Source organism: Bactrocera neohumeralis, chromosome 4 (assembly GCF_024586455.1).
Source record: "Bactrocera neohumeralis isolate Rockhampton chromosome 4, APGP_CSIRO_Bneo_wtdbg2-racon-allhic-juicebox.fasta_v2, whole genome shotgun sequence".
NCBI classification, from domain to species: Eukaryota; Metazoa; Arthropoda; class Insecta; order Diptera; family Tephritidae; genus Bactrocera; species Bactrocera neohumeralis.
This window is the reverse complement of record NC_065921.1, coordinates 23837326-23852129: the sequence shown is the minus strand read 5'-3', so window position 1 is coordinate 23852129 and position 14804 is coordinate 23837326. Positions and strand designations below refer to the sequence as shown.

General features: G+C 34.4%; 6 protein-coding genes across 7 annotated transcripts; 1 reads left to right on the top strand and 5 right to left on the bottom strand.

The window, feature by feature from the left end:
- Window positions 1-242: 242 nt before the first annotated feature.
- On the bottom strand, window positions 243-4861 carry LOC126756782 (phosphatidylinositol 3-kinase catalytic subunit type 3). Its single transcript, XM_050470161.1, has 7 exons — window positions 4684-4861; window positions 3990-4611; window positions 3832-3927; window positions 2027-3101; window positions 1627-1900; window positions 1201-1562; window positions 243-1130 (listed from the first exon to the last, which is right to left on the bottom strand). Exons 1-7 carry the CDS (start codon window positions 4755-4757, stop codon window positions 685-687), a joined length of 2949 nt encoding a protein of 982 aa, XP_050326118.1. The 5' UTR covers window positions 4758-4861; the 3' UTR covers window positions 243-684.
- A 516-nt stretch (window positions 4862-5377) lies between these two features.
- LOC126756785 (mediator of RNA polymerase II transcription subunit 30) lies at window positions 5378-6606 on the top strand. The gene has a single exon (XM_050470166.1). It carries the CDS (start codon window positions 5468-5470, stop codon window positions 6536-6538), a length of 1071 nt encoding a protein of 356 aa, XP_050326123.1. The 5' UTR covers window positions 5378-5467; the 3' UTR covers window positions 6539-6606.
- LOC126756783 (coilin) lies at window positions 6541-9037 on the bottom strand. 2 transcript variants are annotated; one of them, XM_050470164.1, is made up of 5 exons: window positions 8707-9037; window positions 8159-8655; window positions 7034-8082; window positions 6859-6964; window positions 6541-6752 (listed from the first exon to the last, which is right to left on the bottom strand). In XM_050470164.1, exons 1-5 carry the CDS (start codon window positions 8934-8936, stop codon window positions 6622-6624), a joined length of 2013 nt encoding a protein of 670 aa, XP_050326121.1. In that variant the 5' UTR covers window positions 8937-9037; the 3' UTR covers window positions 6541-6621. The 2 variants fall into 2 exon arrangements, with proteins under 2 accessions (XP_050326121.1, XP_050326119.1); XM_050470162.1 differs by having other exon boundaries at window positions 8153-8655; window positions 8707-9034.
- Window positions 9038-9477: 440 nt separating this feature from the next.
- Window positions 9478-11829, bottom strand: LOC126756784 (suppressor of cytokine signaling 4). The gene is made up of 3 exons (XM_050470165.1): window positions 11581-11829; window positions 10837-11498; window positions 9478-10751 (listed from the first exon to the last, which is right to left on the bottom strand). The coding sequence occupies exons 2-3, from the start codon at window positions 11481-11483 to the stop codon at window positions 10280-10282; spliced, it is 1119 nt and encodes a 372-aa protein (XP_050326122.1). The 5' UTR covers window positions 11484-11498; window positions 11581-11829; the 3' UTR covers window positions 9478-10279.
- A 475-nt stretch (window positions 11830-12304) lies between these two features.
- LOC126755945 (snRNA-activating protein complex subunit 3) lies at window positions 12305-13694 on the bottom strand. Its single transcript, XM_050468682.1, has one exon. It carries the CDS (start codon window positions 13692-13694, stop codon window positions 12462-12464), a length of 1233 nt encoding a protein of 410 aa, XP_050324639.1. The 3' UTR covers window positions 12305-12461.
- Window positions 13631-14486, bottom strand: LOC126755946 (uncharacterized). Its single transcript, XM_050468683.1, has 3 exons — window positions 14194-14486; window positions 13813-14136; window positions 13631-13721 (listed from the first exon to the last, which is right to left on the bottom strand). Exons 1-3 carry the CDS (start codon window positions 14354-14356, stop codon window positions 13708-13710), a joined length of 501 nt encoding a protein of 166 aa, XP_050324640.1. The 5' UTR covers window positions 14357-14486; the 3' UTR covers window positions 13631-13707.
- Window positions 14487-14804: the final 318 nt, after the last annotated feature.

The following is a 14804-nucleotide window of genomic DNA, read 5'->3' as shown; positions in this document are numbered from 1 at the left end:
AAATTTGGCATGAATTATTGTCCAAAGCAGCTACACAATCTTCCAAGATTTTTTTTAGATCTGACCACTATAGCATATAGCTGCCATACAAGCTGTATGATCAAAATTAAGTTTTTGTATGGAAAACTTTTTTATTTGGCAAGTTATTTGCATGAAATTTGGCATGAATTATTCTTCAAGAAAGTACAATAATATCCAAACAACTATAGCTAGTAGCTGCCATACAAATTGAACAACCAAAATCAAGTTCTTATATGGAGACTTCTTTTATTTGTGTAGGGTGTTATAGCTGCGGTGCAAACGAAGTTAACGCTTTTCTTTTTTAATTATAAAAATAGTAAACTATGTTTATATTGTTATAGTAGTCAGTAAATCTATTTTTTTGTTTTGTTTTTTGTTATTACATATTCATAAATGTATGTATGTGATTAATGAAGTAGGGTGTTTATAAATTTGTCTAAATAAAACATTTTACTCGCTAAGATATACATATGTACATATATGCATACCATACACTAAAATCATACATAAAATTCTTTGATAACATTTGCTTATGATACTTTCAACATGTCTGTTCTAGAACTTAAAAAAATTACTCTTAAAAAACATGCATGCAAATGATGAGGTTGGCAAATAAAGAGCTTATGTATATAACAATGAATTATTATTAGTATTATTATGCATTTACTTTCGCCAATACTGAGCTAATTTATGAATTTGTTCGACCAGTGCTGGCATTACAGCTGTAATCGAGACATCGAGTAGCGCTTGTAAATGCTGCACCGCCTCCTCATCTGTTAGGCCTAACTGCAAATTTTCTTCGACCTTTTTCACAGCTTTGTCCGGTTCGAGCGCTATATCGGGCACTGAGGCGTCCACCATCAGTGAAAACAGATTCAGCATAACATTGGCGTGTCGCCGCAAATGCAAATATGCCGTATAACATTGTTTACGAAATTCATGATGATGATCGGAGCTAACGCCGCCCATGGCCTCGACCATTTCTTTGCTCAGCTTCATGGGCGGTGGCATCGGTTTCGGATCACGTCCCAGTATGTAGCCGAAATCGATGTGGAACAACTTGCCGTTCGTCGTGAGCAGCAAGTTATCCAAGTGACGATCGCCAACACCTAAGCATAAAATAACATATATGTATGTAGTTGGAATATTATATGTATACATGCACACAAAATGCATTACCTAGAAGATATGTTATCACACAGTAGCCGGCACAGCTTTTTATATATGTATCCATAGTTTCTGCCGCAATGCCATAGGGTCCATTTTCGCAGGGATTATGCTTGCGGAAAAAGTTATGTATGCTGCCTTCGCGCGCCAAAACATCGGCTACAGTAAACGAATCGATATACTGTAAGAGGCCATGTTTCGAGCTGGTGGCCAGCACCTTATAGGGGGTTAGTTTCAGGTCGAGATTCTCACGCCGCAACAATTTATCCATTAGGGTTATCATCTGAAGTATAAGTTGGTCTTGACGTAGGTCATCGCCATGCTTAAAAATTGCTACATATTCGTGTTTGCCAATAGTAGTGACGAAAGTCAGCCTACATAAAGTGAAATGGTAGTAAATTATTGGTTGATGCAATATTTATTGTGGCGATCACTTACTTGGCGGGCATTAATGCACTTTTGAAAAGTGAAGTTTTCGATGGAACTATTTTCGTTATATAAATCTCTGGGTCCAAAGGAAAGGGACGCGGATCGAAGCCAGTAAAGTTGATTTTAAATGTATCCATTTCGGTTAAAAGTTTCTGGAACTTTTCTGTCTTTTTATTGCGGTTTCCCGGCTCCTTGGCCACCATCTTCACCAACTTAACCAACTCATCAACTAAAATCTGCTGTTTCTTCAAATTATGCCGAATATTTCGCAGTTGAAAGTTGCCTGTTGAACATGAGTTATAAAATATTTTGTGAAAAAGTACGTCCGGTTAATTCATTCTCTAAATTTACGCTTTTTATAAGAAGCCACACTAAATTTTGAAACCAATGTGCATGTTATTATACTTACCGGTTTCTAGGACCTTAAGGAAAATACGCAACACCATCACATACATATCATGCACCCGCTCATCCTGCTTACGTAAGGACTCATGGTCCTCCACCTCTATGGACAAATACCAGTAAAGGTAATTGGCCAGTGTAGGATTTTTGCAAGCACGTTGTATTAGGAATGTACAGAGATCTCCGGGATCATTTCTCAGTGGACCAATTGAGTTACTATCACCAGACAGAGTATTAGTGGCAACAGAAGTACCAGAAACTACAGAAGTAGTATTTATATAAATGTTATCGCCATCACCAGCACCGCTACCGCCAACTGCAGCAGCAATAGCTGACGAAGTTGTGGAAATGGAAATTGGTGGTGTGTCCGTTGCTGCTGCTGCTTTTGTGCTTGTTATCGCTAATGGAGCTACAGACGTTGATGTGCGCGGTGTCGACATTTCTGTTTGTACATTGCGCTGAAGAACAGACGCCACAATGCCGCGCTGAGAACCAACGCTACTTGCCGCAATCACTGACGAGCCAGCACTAAGTGAATCGGAGCAAATCGAACTTGGGTCTAAGATGGTGGAGGTGCCATCTAATGAACGTACAACATCATGATCGGGAAATAGTTGTTTATGTAAGTCGACGATATCGTTGAAATTTTCATATTTCAAAGCCTGCACAAGTTGCAACAGATATAGCAGCAAATCTTCATCAGGCGCTTGAGCCAAACGGCTGATGGCATAACGTCGCACTTCGGGATGTGTAAAGACTGGACTAAGTAACTCTAAGGCGTCCTCCACATCCATCGGTTCCCATTTGGCCATTAGCGAGAGCGCTTGCATAACTTCGTGTTGTGTCTCCCAGTTGATGCATTTGAGAAATTTCGTCAACGCTTTACGATGTGAACATAAATAAAATCGGAACTTCCATAAAAGATCCTGCTCTTCACTGCTGAGAACGCATGTTGGTGGATAACGGTAAACAATGGTGTGCAGTTGATTGCGAATAACAGCGGTTGGCTTTGCATCGCGATCGGAAATTCGAGAACGTTCAGAACGTGCCAGGCGATGGTGTTTACGCTCGACGAGATTCTCCTTGAAAGTTAAGCGAACATTTTATTTAAATAAGCGTATTAATTTTAGGTTGATTGCATTCAATTACCCAGCAAGCGCAAAACCATGCTTTAAATTTCAAATACCATTTAATAAATATTAATTTAGTTTGTAAATGCAGGAGAAACTTTTGAAGACGCCATCGTAGATAAGCAAAAAGTTTTAGAACACTACATGGCGGGTTAAATTTTAATTTAAATTTCAAAATTTTAATCTTTAAATGTAACAGTTTGCGGGCTAAATGACAATTTCCTTCAATTCTCAACTTAATACTTAAATCAAGTGTAACTCGCGTAAGAAAGGCTGTTCGTTGCAATTCACATGAGAAAAGCGAAACCAAACTGTTTGGCGAGATATTACAACGATTGCGTGCGCTAATTCAAGTTAGCATAAATAATTTGTGAAATGAAGAAAATCGATTCTACTAGCCTTGTGAGGGTTAAAATAAATATTTAAGAAAAATGTGTGAGAGTGTATTGACAGTGCGATTGTTTGTCTGCATTTAAACCACAATTTTACATCAAAGCACGACCGCAAATTAGCTACTATTTTAGGCTAAAAGAGCTTTAGCGGTGACACTTTAGAGCATAATAACGCACTTTTTAATGGCATTGAAGCAATTATTTTCGTTTTCCGAAGAGGGCAGTATAGGCTTAAGCTTAAGGGTTGTTTATAAAACATTACGTCAGACCAAAAGAAAGATGCAACATACCTGCAATATATCTGAATCCGGCACAGTTACCAATTTGGGTTTTGTCAGTATTTTATGGCTTTTATCTCCTTCTGGTTCGAAGTACACAATGGAATACTAGTAAGAAAATAGTGAAAGTGTGAATATATTGAGGATGAAGCATGTTACTACGGACTTACATTATAATACTCTTGAAACACGGCTGTAGGGAACTCTATCATTAGATACATGTAATCCGACATGCGTTTTTCTCGTTCATTAATTACTTCTATCTCACGGAATGTCAACCGATCTAACCAATCGACTTTATGCATCTGCCCGTTTCGATGTTTCTTTGCCAGTTTACCTAAGCGTTGCATTTGCGATTTTGAGGATTCTTTCCCCTTGCCAGGCGTTTTCGATGGATAACTGCCATCACCTTCTACACCCAACCACACTCGCAAATCGAACATACCTTGGCGGAATAAACCATTCTTGCCGAACAAAGAAATTGCTGTACCGCCTATTACTGTGGTTTTACCAGCACCTGCACAGTCGAGGATTGTTAGCACTAACATAGCTGTTCGTGGTAAGTCGGAAAATTGCAATGGCAGTGTCACCCATTCATTCCAGCTCCAACGTTTTGTGAAAGCTTTGTAAGAGGTGGTTACTGGCAGGCAGTATGGCCGATTTTTGTTGAACACTTGTAAACGAATTTGAAAGGCCGGACATTCCTCCGAGTAGAGGCCAGAAAAGCGTAAAATGGGATCTTCTAAGAGTTTTTCAAAATCTGGCTGACGTTTTTTACCTTCTAATGTACCACTGTAATACAATGAAATTGTTGTTGTATCCGCCCTTCACAATTGAAAGTGTTGAAATGATATGCCTACTTACACTTTTATTTGCACTTGTTCATGTAATGAAGAACTATAAATATAACGAAAATGGTCGTCTGGTAGCTGATTCATAGTTGAAGGAAATTGCTAAATTATACAATTTATGTTATTTGCATCTGCGATGCAGTTAAAAATCGCAGCTACTTTTGTATTTTTTCACAATATCAATATCAGCTGTGTAATAATTTGAAAGTGATGCCACCGTTTATTTATGCGAATTAAGGCTAATACCCGCCAGCATAGCTGTTAGTTTCCATTATACATATGTACTTCTGAATTTATTATAAATTATTGCTAATAACTGATGATCATTACCTTTAAGTATCTGATAAGTTATTATTAATTATATTTTAGTTCTTAAAGCTTGTATACGTGCTTGGAAAGGGAAAGACTTTTAAATTCATAAGATATGTATATAGCAATATGGATATATAAAGTTCAAAACATTGAAGTAATTAGTCCAGAAACTAAAACAATCGATTATATATGACAATTCAACCTGAAGGAACTCATAGAAACTTTGACAAAAATATCTGGAAGTATGGTTGGGTTGTTAAACGGTGATTTAACCGATTCTTAGCTGCAGGGTGGTATATGTGGCCATGGAGTTGATTAGTGCAATTAAAATTAAATAAATGTAATCGATTAAAAATATTGTAAAATAAAAATCGATATTTTTCACATTATATTGTCATCCATTATAGTTAATTAAATATTTTTGTTTACAGAGCGAAATCTGCGAGACTTTTATTAATCAGCTTTTTTTTGTATCAATCTTAAAAATGTCTGGACAATATCCAAGTGGTTACAATAGCCCACTTGGGGGTCACCGTGGTCAGTTTAATCCTCAGCAGCAACAACAATCGCCTCAAATGATAAATACAATGAACCAAATGGGCGCCGGTGGAATGGGGCAGAATGCAATGGTTGGCGGTGGAGCTGGAGCACAAATAGGTGTTGGTAGTGGCGGTATGATGCCAATGGGAGGATATCATCCACAACAACAACAACAGTTGCAAAGTGGTATGAGCTTGAGTGGACCGGGAAATCTTATGAATACGCCAATGCAAATGCAGCAGCAGCAACAACAACAACAAATGCAACAACATGTGCAAATGGTACAAGGTGGTGGTGGAGGTAGTGGTCCGGTAGGTGTCGGTATGATGGGTGTCGGAGGCGGTGGGCAGGGAATCGGTGTTAGCGCTACAGGAAATATAATGCAACATCCTCAACAACAACACATGCCCACAGGTATGCCAATGAATGTACAACAGCAGCAACAGCAACAACAAGGGCAGATGCCCCATGGCAATACAGCAGGAATGATGCATACACAACAACCTGCGCCACAAACGACATCTGCAACGGGGAGCAATATGTTAGCAATATCACAACCAAATCCACATAAAGAAATAAATATTGTGTCCCTATCTCGCTTGGGTCAAGAAACTGTCCAAGACATTACTTCACGTTTTCAAGAGATATTTACTGCGCTTAAAGTAATTCAGCCAACAGGAAATCGAGATAACAGTACAGAAAAAAAGGTGCAGGAATATTTCCGAACTATACGGCTATTATTTAAGCGCGTACGTATAATATACGAAAAATGTAATGATGGTTATCCACATGGCATGGATTATACAAACGTCGAGAGCTTGATAACTTATAAAGAGGAGCAACCCGACCACCGTAACGAACCTTCGCAATGTGATGAATACCGAAAAGCGTTGCAAGAGAACCAGGAACTTATTGAGACAGTTAGATTAAAAAATCGACAATTACGCGAAGTTATTGATCGCACTCGTATAATTATTTGGGAAATCAATACTATGTTGGCAATGAGACGTTCTTAGTATTAATGATTATTTATAATACATTTATTAAAGAAAAAATCAAAACATTTAAATTTATTACAACATAATATTTTCTTTTTAATCTAACTACTTAGTTTCAATACCTTAGGATCGATCATTTCCGTAAACTTCATATTCATAAATTTTATTTCAAAAGTATCATCTAAACTATACTTATACTTTTGAGGAAGGACGTCGTTTTCTAGACTAGCATCTGAAAGTAAATATTTGTAGTAATATAAATAATTTTCCTGAGTTATTTTCGAACAATATACAACTAGATGGGAATTTAATAACAATAACAAACATTGGAAACTTACTTATCACAGCGAGCTTTAAAGCTTTAGTGCGTCTATTAATGTGTTCGCATCTACAGGCTATGAATTGTGATTCATCTATTTTAGCACCAGAAACACGACGATTAAACTGTAGGAAAATGTACAAAGAATATAATTACATATGTATACATATATGATATTAATCCAAGAAATTTACCTTAAATATGATAACATCACCCAATTCAGGAATACCGGTCAGTGGCACACAAAAGTGAAGCATTTCATCGATACTCATTGTGCTTATACTTTTATTTAAAGTTACAGACAACTTTCCGCGACTTGTTGCCAGCGACTTTTGTTGATCATCAGCATCACTTAAATCAATTACCACTTCATCATCGTCATCCAAGTCTATGACAGAGCTTTCGTCCATTAGCTGTGAATAATCGGACATTTCTGTCATGTTGGTAGATGTGGAGTTTGTTATATTTGTTTGTTTTATTTTATCAATGGAGGACACAGGCTCTTGTACCTCCTTATTTAAATTATATTCATTGTAGGAAATCTCAGCTTGTGATGGGTTTGTAACCTTCTTGTCTTTGCCATTTGAGTTATCGTCCGTAATAGTGTCCTTCTCATCATTGATGTTACCCTCACAATTGGAATTTTCTTTTAAATTTTTATTTTGTATTTCTTTTTCTGTATTGTTATTTTGTATTTCTTTTCCTGTACCAGAGTCTCTAACCACCTTGCAATTGATGTGGTCCAAACCATTTGTGATAATGTTGGCATTATTTTCTTGTTCAAAATTATCAGCAGTTTCTGTTATATTCGTGATTTCATCAATTGTTTCATTTTCCTTGTTCTCTGTTGTATTAAAAGTAGTTGACAAAACATTTTCTTCCAATTGATTTTCTGTATCATTCATAACCGGCGCTTTACACAGTATATTGACATTGGCTGGCTGAAGAAGTATATTTTCTTGTATATCTATGATTGATTTAAGAGGTTTATTATTTTTGTTGATATATTTTAAGGGAAAGACTACTGGTTTCTCAAACTCTGCATCACTTCGTTTACATTTAAATGATACTTTGGTTGTATTTGCTTTCCCATTAGTAGTTGACTTATTAATACTTTTCTTTTGTTGATTCTTGCTTTTAGATTCCATGATAGTTGAGTCTTCAAAGTATATATGGGATGATTTATTTGATGATTTAGAATTGTTAAGGAATGTAGACGAAGGTACTTCCGGCCGCAACGTCACTGTAAAAACAAAACAAAAAGTTTATTGCTTCTAAAATAAAGTAATTAAATTCAGCTATATTTTTTATACATGTACACTCAGTTTTTTCTTCCTCGAAATCCATAGACAGTACGGAGCTTTCTTTATGAGCCCTTTTACGTTTACGTTTACTAGTTGAATTCTCGTTTGATTCATTCGTTGTTACACTTTGTTTTTCCACCAAACTGGGTAAAGATTTTGCACCATCGCACATAGACTTTTTTTCGACGCTTTTATTGAGTTGGACTTGTTCACATCCTTTCAATATGCTTAATTGTTCATTAGTACTTGTGATTTCTTGTGATTCATTGGAAACTTTTCTTATTGTATCTACTGGTGACTGATTTACAATTTTTGCAGTATGTCTCGATTTTTTCGTCAGGTTGGGAGTAGAGCTTCCTTGAATATCCATACCCAATGTATAGTACTTCCTCTTTTTAACTAAATTCTTCTCAATCGATTCTTCTACATTATTAACAATTGCTTGAGTTTCAGGTTTCAATTGCTTTGAGCGTCGGCGAGATTCCTCCAGTGCTCGTTTTGGTATAAAAGCTCTGTAAATATAAATATATGTTAATGCAAACTAAAGAAGAAAATTTTCATACTTAAGAGATTCCGTAAATTCTACAACTTCTATAGATTCTTGTGGAGGTATAAATAGATTATCTATGGTCAAAAACCGGACCGGCCGCACATCAAATATTTCTTCCACTCGATGTTGTAAATACTCCACGTTTTTCCATTGTGGATCCACAAGAATTATAACATATTTTCTTTCGTCCTCGAAAAATGTTGAAAGATCAATTTTAACTGGAAACTTTTTCATTTTTAACATTCATAAACAAATAACAAACGACATTAACGACATATGATCACAAAATACGCGGCCGTCTTCGCCTTTTTGTTCTCAACGCATTCATTCACAATAGAGCTATTATGAAAATTGGTTGCTAATCACTTTCGAATCGTTTTTACTTAAACCGGAATCGAATATGATCTGAAAAGTTGTTATTAGTCGCAAAAACGTAGATTAATTAATATTTTTTAATAAAAAAGGGTTATTTCCAGTTTACTTAACAAATACACTATTTGATATGATTTATAAGTGGCACAATCCGGCTGTTTTAAACGTTCGCTTTAACTGTTTTTCACGAATGTATAAACTACATAAGTATTGAGATTAAAATAAAAATAATTAGATGCCACAAAAATTAATTAATTCTGTATTTTTTAATATAATATTGTTGTTGTAAGTGGTTTTAGGGCCAAAAATTAAACCGAAATCATGTTTCAGCCACCGATTTCAATGAATTTAGCTCTGTGAATTTTTATTTCTTTCAAATACTCAAATTTGTTTATAAAAATTAAAATCGGTCTTATTTTTGAACACACGTCGTATATATTCTTAGGCATAGGTTAATGGTTAATCTAGAATTGAATTTATTGTTTAATAGATAAATACAATTTGTGCGTATCGTTTGCAATATATTGCGTTTGGTTCCCTCCATAGTCAGTAGGTTTTTATGCAGTTTGTGATTAGGGATTCAACTTACAACTAACTGTTATTATCTGACTTAAGGTAATAAATAATACCAATATGAGATAAAGCTTAATGACGGCGCTTTGTATTTAATTTACATATATGCGCATATCTTAAAATAAAGTGATGAATTTTGTGACCATATAACTTAACAGTTTCACTGTTTAAATGCATATTCAATATATATTCTTGCATCATACATTATTATTTTTTTATTTTTATTTTTCAACAGTAACAAAAGTATATCTTTGGACTTGGATTGTTTATGAGTTTACTAAATTATTTCATGATTATTTTACATTTCAAATTGAACTATACTAAATGGAAATTGATTGGAATATATATACATTGGCACATTATTTATACTTATGTGTGCATATTACTATAAATCTAATAGCGAACATATTTGTTTTGTTGAATTTATCTAATATACAAATAATTTTTGTTGTGTATGTATATCCTTACTTTGGCTTTTACATATCTTTAATATTACTAATACGTCTGAATTAAATTATTAGTTAACACTTCTTAAAATAACTTAAATATATAATAAAACTACTAAATTAGGGTAGTAAAAGTAGCATGTAAATAAATATTGCTAGCCTATATTTTCTTCTTATAAAATAATGAGTTTTTGATTAACTGTGAAAAACTAACTCTCGTCGAACACTTAAATAATCATGAAGTTTTGGTGGAATGGGCAGCTTTGCGATTTCTTCTGCTGCAGCATGTTGTTGTATAACGCGTCGACACAAGTCCTGTAATTGTGGCATTTGGAAATATCGACTTAGTGGATACTTCAGTATGACCGGACAAGGTGGTTGCAACTCATTTGGAACTTTTACGAAGCATACAAAATTGTCATTGGTACAACGGTCAAGTATATCCTTTATCATGTCTACTATGGACTCATATTGTAATTCCTCAAAGTGCCAATAATCATCATGATATTCCAAACGATAATGAAACGTCACATTCACCATACGAAAGCTAAGCGTAAACTGACAGCCACGTGTTTCCGAGTCGCGTACCAGAAATGAACCGGTGGGTTTGTCACTCAGTTGTTTTTGAGCGTCTAATCGCGATATCTCGCCCCAGTACCAAACTTGGCTGACGTAACATAATTTCAAAATATTTCAGATTATTGTTTTTAAAGTAAAAATAATATATTGCATAGTCATTCTTTTCATCTTACCTTAACATTTGTGAACTTGCAGTATACATTACTCGGTTTGGCCTTTCTTCATTTTCCAACCATTTTTTCGCAATAAATCGTTTATAACTAATAGTAAATGGTACAATTTCTTCCTCTTCAATTGCTATGTTTTGTACACATTGCTGTGGTTCATGTATAGGTGAATGAGTTGAGAATTCATCGGCAGCATTTATTGTACCCGAAGCACAGGCTACTCCAAATTCAGAATTATCAGTTTCATCATTTCGATTTCGCAAAGAAGAAAATCTTAAGCCCATTCTCTTACGCAGCCTTTGAAAAACGTTCTTTCCATCTTTGCGCTTCCGCCCAGAAGCATTAGCATCATTAGTAATATTTGCTTCCTTGATTGCTGTAACGTTTCGTGTACATGTCACTTGCACAGGCTCATTGTTGTTATTTTGTATCTGTGGTACTTGTCTAGATGTTGATGGTATGTCAGCCAACGAGACCTGGGATTGAGATTTTTTTCGCCTTGTTAGCGATTGGAACCAGTTGCGCTTCTCCTTCAGTGTCGATGTGGGAGTTGTAGCATTGGATGCGTTAGGACTGGTATCAGGAACAATTCCACCGCTTGCATTTGGCGGCTGTTCACAATTAACATTATTTATGAAAATGCGCTCGTTCATTATGACTGCAAAATCCTGGTTATATTTTATACACAATCAATTAATATAAAATATTCCAACTTCCATAACAACAATATATATATTATAAAGGACTCACCTATGTTACACACATTATCATGTTGTCTATATCTTTTTTGATATAGGGATTATTTGTACGAGTATGACATCATGTCATCTTTTCCTCAAACAATTCTGTCATTGAAAATGAGTAATGTCTTAAGACTCTTTTTATTAAACTGTTTTTTACAACTAATACAAAAAGAAAAGGTGTAAAATGAAACAGATAAGAAATTGCAAAGAATTAATTCTTGAGAAATTACTGTTTTTGTTTGACTTTCTCTCTTCTGCAACTGTCAATGGTAGTTACTCAAGCAAGTCAGCTCTGGTTGTAAATAAACAGTGTTGCATTTCGACTTTAAAGTAGTAAACAAATTCAATTTTGGTACATTGAAACTTCGCCGTTAAATGATACTATACGAAAAATTAAAAATTTGCTTTAACTGCTTGTAGATATTGGAAAATTTCTTTAATTTCTTTTAATAAATAGTACGACAGCAAACGTTCAAGTAAGAGTCGGGTTGACGTATCCTAATCGGACTTGGATTTTTATCCGGCCTAAAACTGTCAATTTGGCAACATTTCTCAAACTTATTTGGGGAAATTATTGTCATTGACCCGACACCACAGCAAAAACAACATATACTTATAAATACATATCTACACGGATTCCAGCTAAACAAATCTGACCATAAACATAAGCCTATACTAATTACCAATAATAAAAACAATTTTTTTAATTTATAGTACTCATAAGCAATAAGTACTTTTTCGAATATATTCATGTATAAGTGTAATGCGAATTCATTATTATACATACTTATTTATTTAACATATTTAATATTAAGTATTAAAGTAAAGTAATTTCTTGGACATTCTTAAACGTTAATAATTAGCTTATTTAATCCAATATGAATTTATTTAAATTGTTTTGTTTATTGATGTTTGCATATTAGCCATTTCATCATTTTCATCTGTGCTATATTCATCTTCAACTGCTGATTTTTTGATATATTTCATTACTTCTTCCTCATCATTATCCTCATTCACTTTAAAAGCTTGGAAATTACCTATTTTCTTCCCATTTATATAATGGTAATCAAAAAAGCATTTGTTACATATATATGCTGGATCGTGTAGTTGACGATCACTTTTTGTTACGATGAAGGTATAACGTCGTGTGCCACACATGTTACAAACACGATTATTAAAATATCCAAATGAACAGAGTCGAGGATACATATGACGTTGTGCGCACTGCAACCTAGGTGTCACGACTTCAATCTGGGAGATAACAAAAACATGTTCGCAGTTGCCGTGATGTTGATATAATTGCGGAAAACCTATGCTGACGGTTAAGTCTAAGAAACGCGTGGTTTCCATTTGTGCCAATTCAAAATGTAAATCCTTTAAACCAACAGCTTTCTTAGCCCAAGTTCTTATAACTTCAGAATAATCTGGGTTATCCGGATTTCGCCGGTCATTGTAAAAAGTATTATTTATAAAAAAATAAGCTGGATCTGTAGTTTTTACTGGTAATTCGGCTGTTGGGTTATCGCTAACATCAAAAAACCGCTTCTTTTTACAGACACACGAAATTTTGTCACGCAAATCGCTAAGATAATTTGATCCCAGACACTCGAATTCCTCCGCAAATACTGGTTTTTCTAAACTTTGACCTGTATGTACAACACGTGCGGGTCGGTAAATGCGTATCTTTAAAATTATATCATTGTAAAAGTCACTGAAATCATATTTTTCATTTTGTTGTTGACAAGTAGACGGCACCATGGCATATGTTTCTCTTGAACGCTTAAAAGGATTGCTTTTTTGATTGGTATTGTTTTTCGCTTTAGCAAGCTCTCCGTATGTTTTTAAATTAGTGTCATCCACAATTGTTGGAATACGTGCAGGATTTGTAACACCTGGCTCATATTTAATAATCTTAACGTCGTTATCTTGTTCTAATTTCTCTAATGAACATTGTGCAATAACGTGGCTAAAACGTTTTTGATTTTCTGATAAATTCATAATGTTCTGTATATCGCATTCAGTTTTTGGTATTACCATTGATTCGAGAAAAGTCTTCCATTCGTTTAAAAATTTTCGAAGTACCAGCGGTGGACGCATTTCCTGACCTAGTATTTCTTCCATTGTGAATTAAATTTTAAAGAAATTTCACTGGAAAGACAATGGAAATGATATTGAAAGTTAAACACTTTAATTTATAATATATTTATAATATTTATAAAATGTACATAAATGCATTAACTGTTTTCATCACACGATTGAAATTGTTTTATAGCATCTTCATATGAAATGTTAATCCGAAGTTTATCATCCTCAGTCTGTATTTTAAGTTGCTCTTTTTCATTGTTTTCACTTTTTTCTGGTGATATTATAGTATTAGATAGATTATTCACGGTTTCATCGCATTTCGGTTCAACGTATATACGTTCAAAATTAATGACTTTATTGGTTTTCCCAAAATATTTATATTTCTGCCGACAGCTCGTTTCGAATAGAGGATCTGACGGCGCGGCGTCCGTATCCTTTTCAAAGAAAACGCACGTGCCCATTGGGTAATCATAGGATCCTATCAATATTCGTGTTTAAAACTTATGTATAAGTTAACGTGTATATGTAGAAGTACCTTTAAATATGTTTCCATTCACTTCAGCGACTGGGTCCTTTTCAAGTCCAATGATTTTCACTGCTATATTTTCATCCAAATCAAGGGGGCCAAGTTGATTTTTGAAATCAGCGAAAATTAAAAATTCATCTTCTTCGTAGTCAGATTCTTCGTCAATATTCATCGTATTTACAACGTATTTAATATAATAATTATTTTACTACTTTTGTCACAATCCGTAGTAAACAAATATTAGGCTACAGCTGATTTTCTGTAAATGGAGGTTCATTTTACATAGTCTTCTGTGGTTCGGTACATTTTGAATTCATTCGATGTTGCCACAAGTATTGAAATATACTTCATATATAGTAAAGTATTAATGGAATATTTATTTTACCATATACGTATGTTTGTTTCCCCGTAATCATAAAAATATGTATGTATATATGTATATAGTTACCGCTGATTTATGGTTTTTGAGATATTTGCATTTAAAGTTCAAAAATTCAACTATTTAAAATGCGTATTTCTCCCATTTATAATGAATTCTATAGTTATATTTTTAACTTTTATATCCACTAACACTTCACTAATTCGTTTGTAACCATTTATTTTATATTTAATAGTGCAAA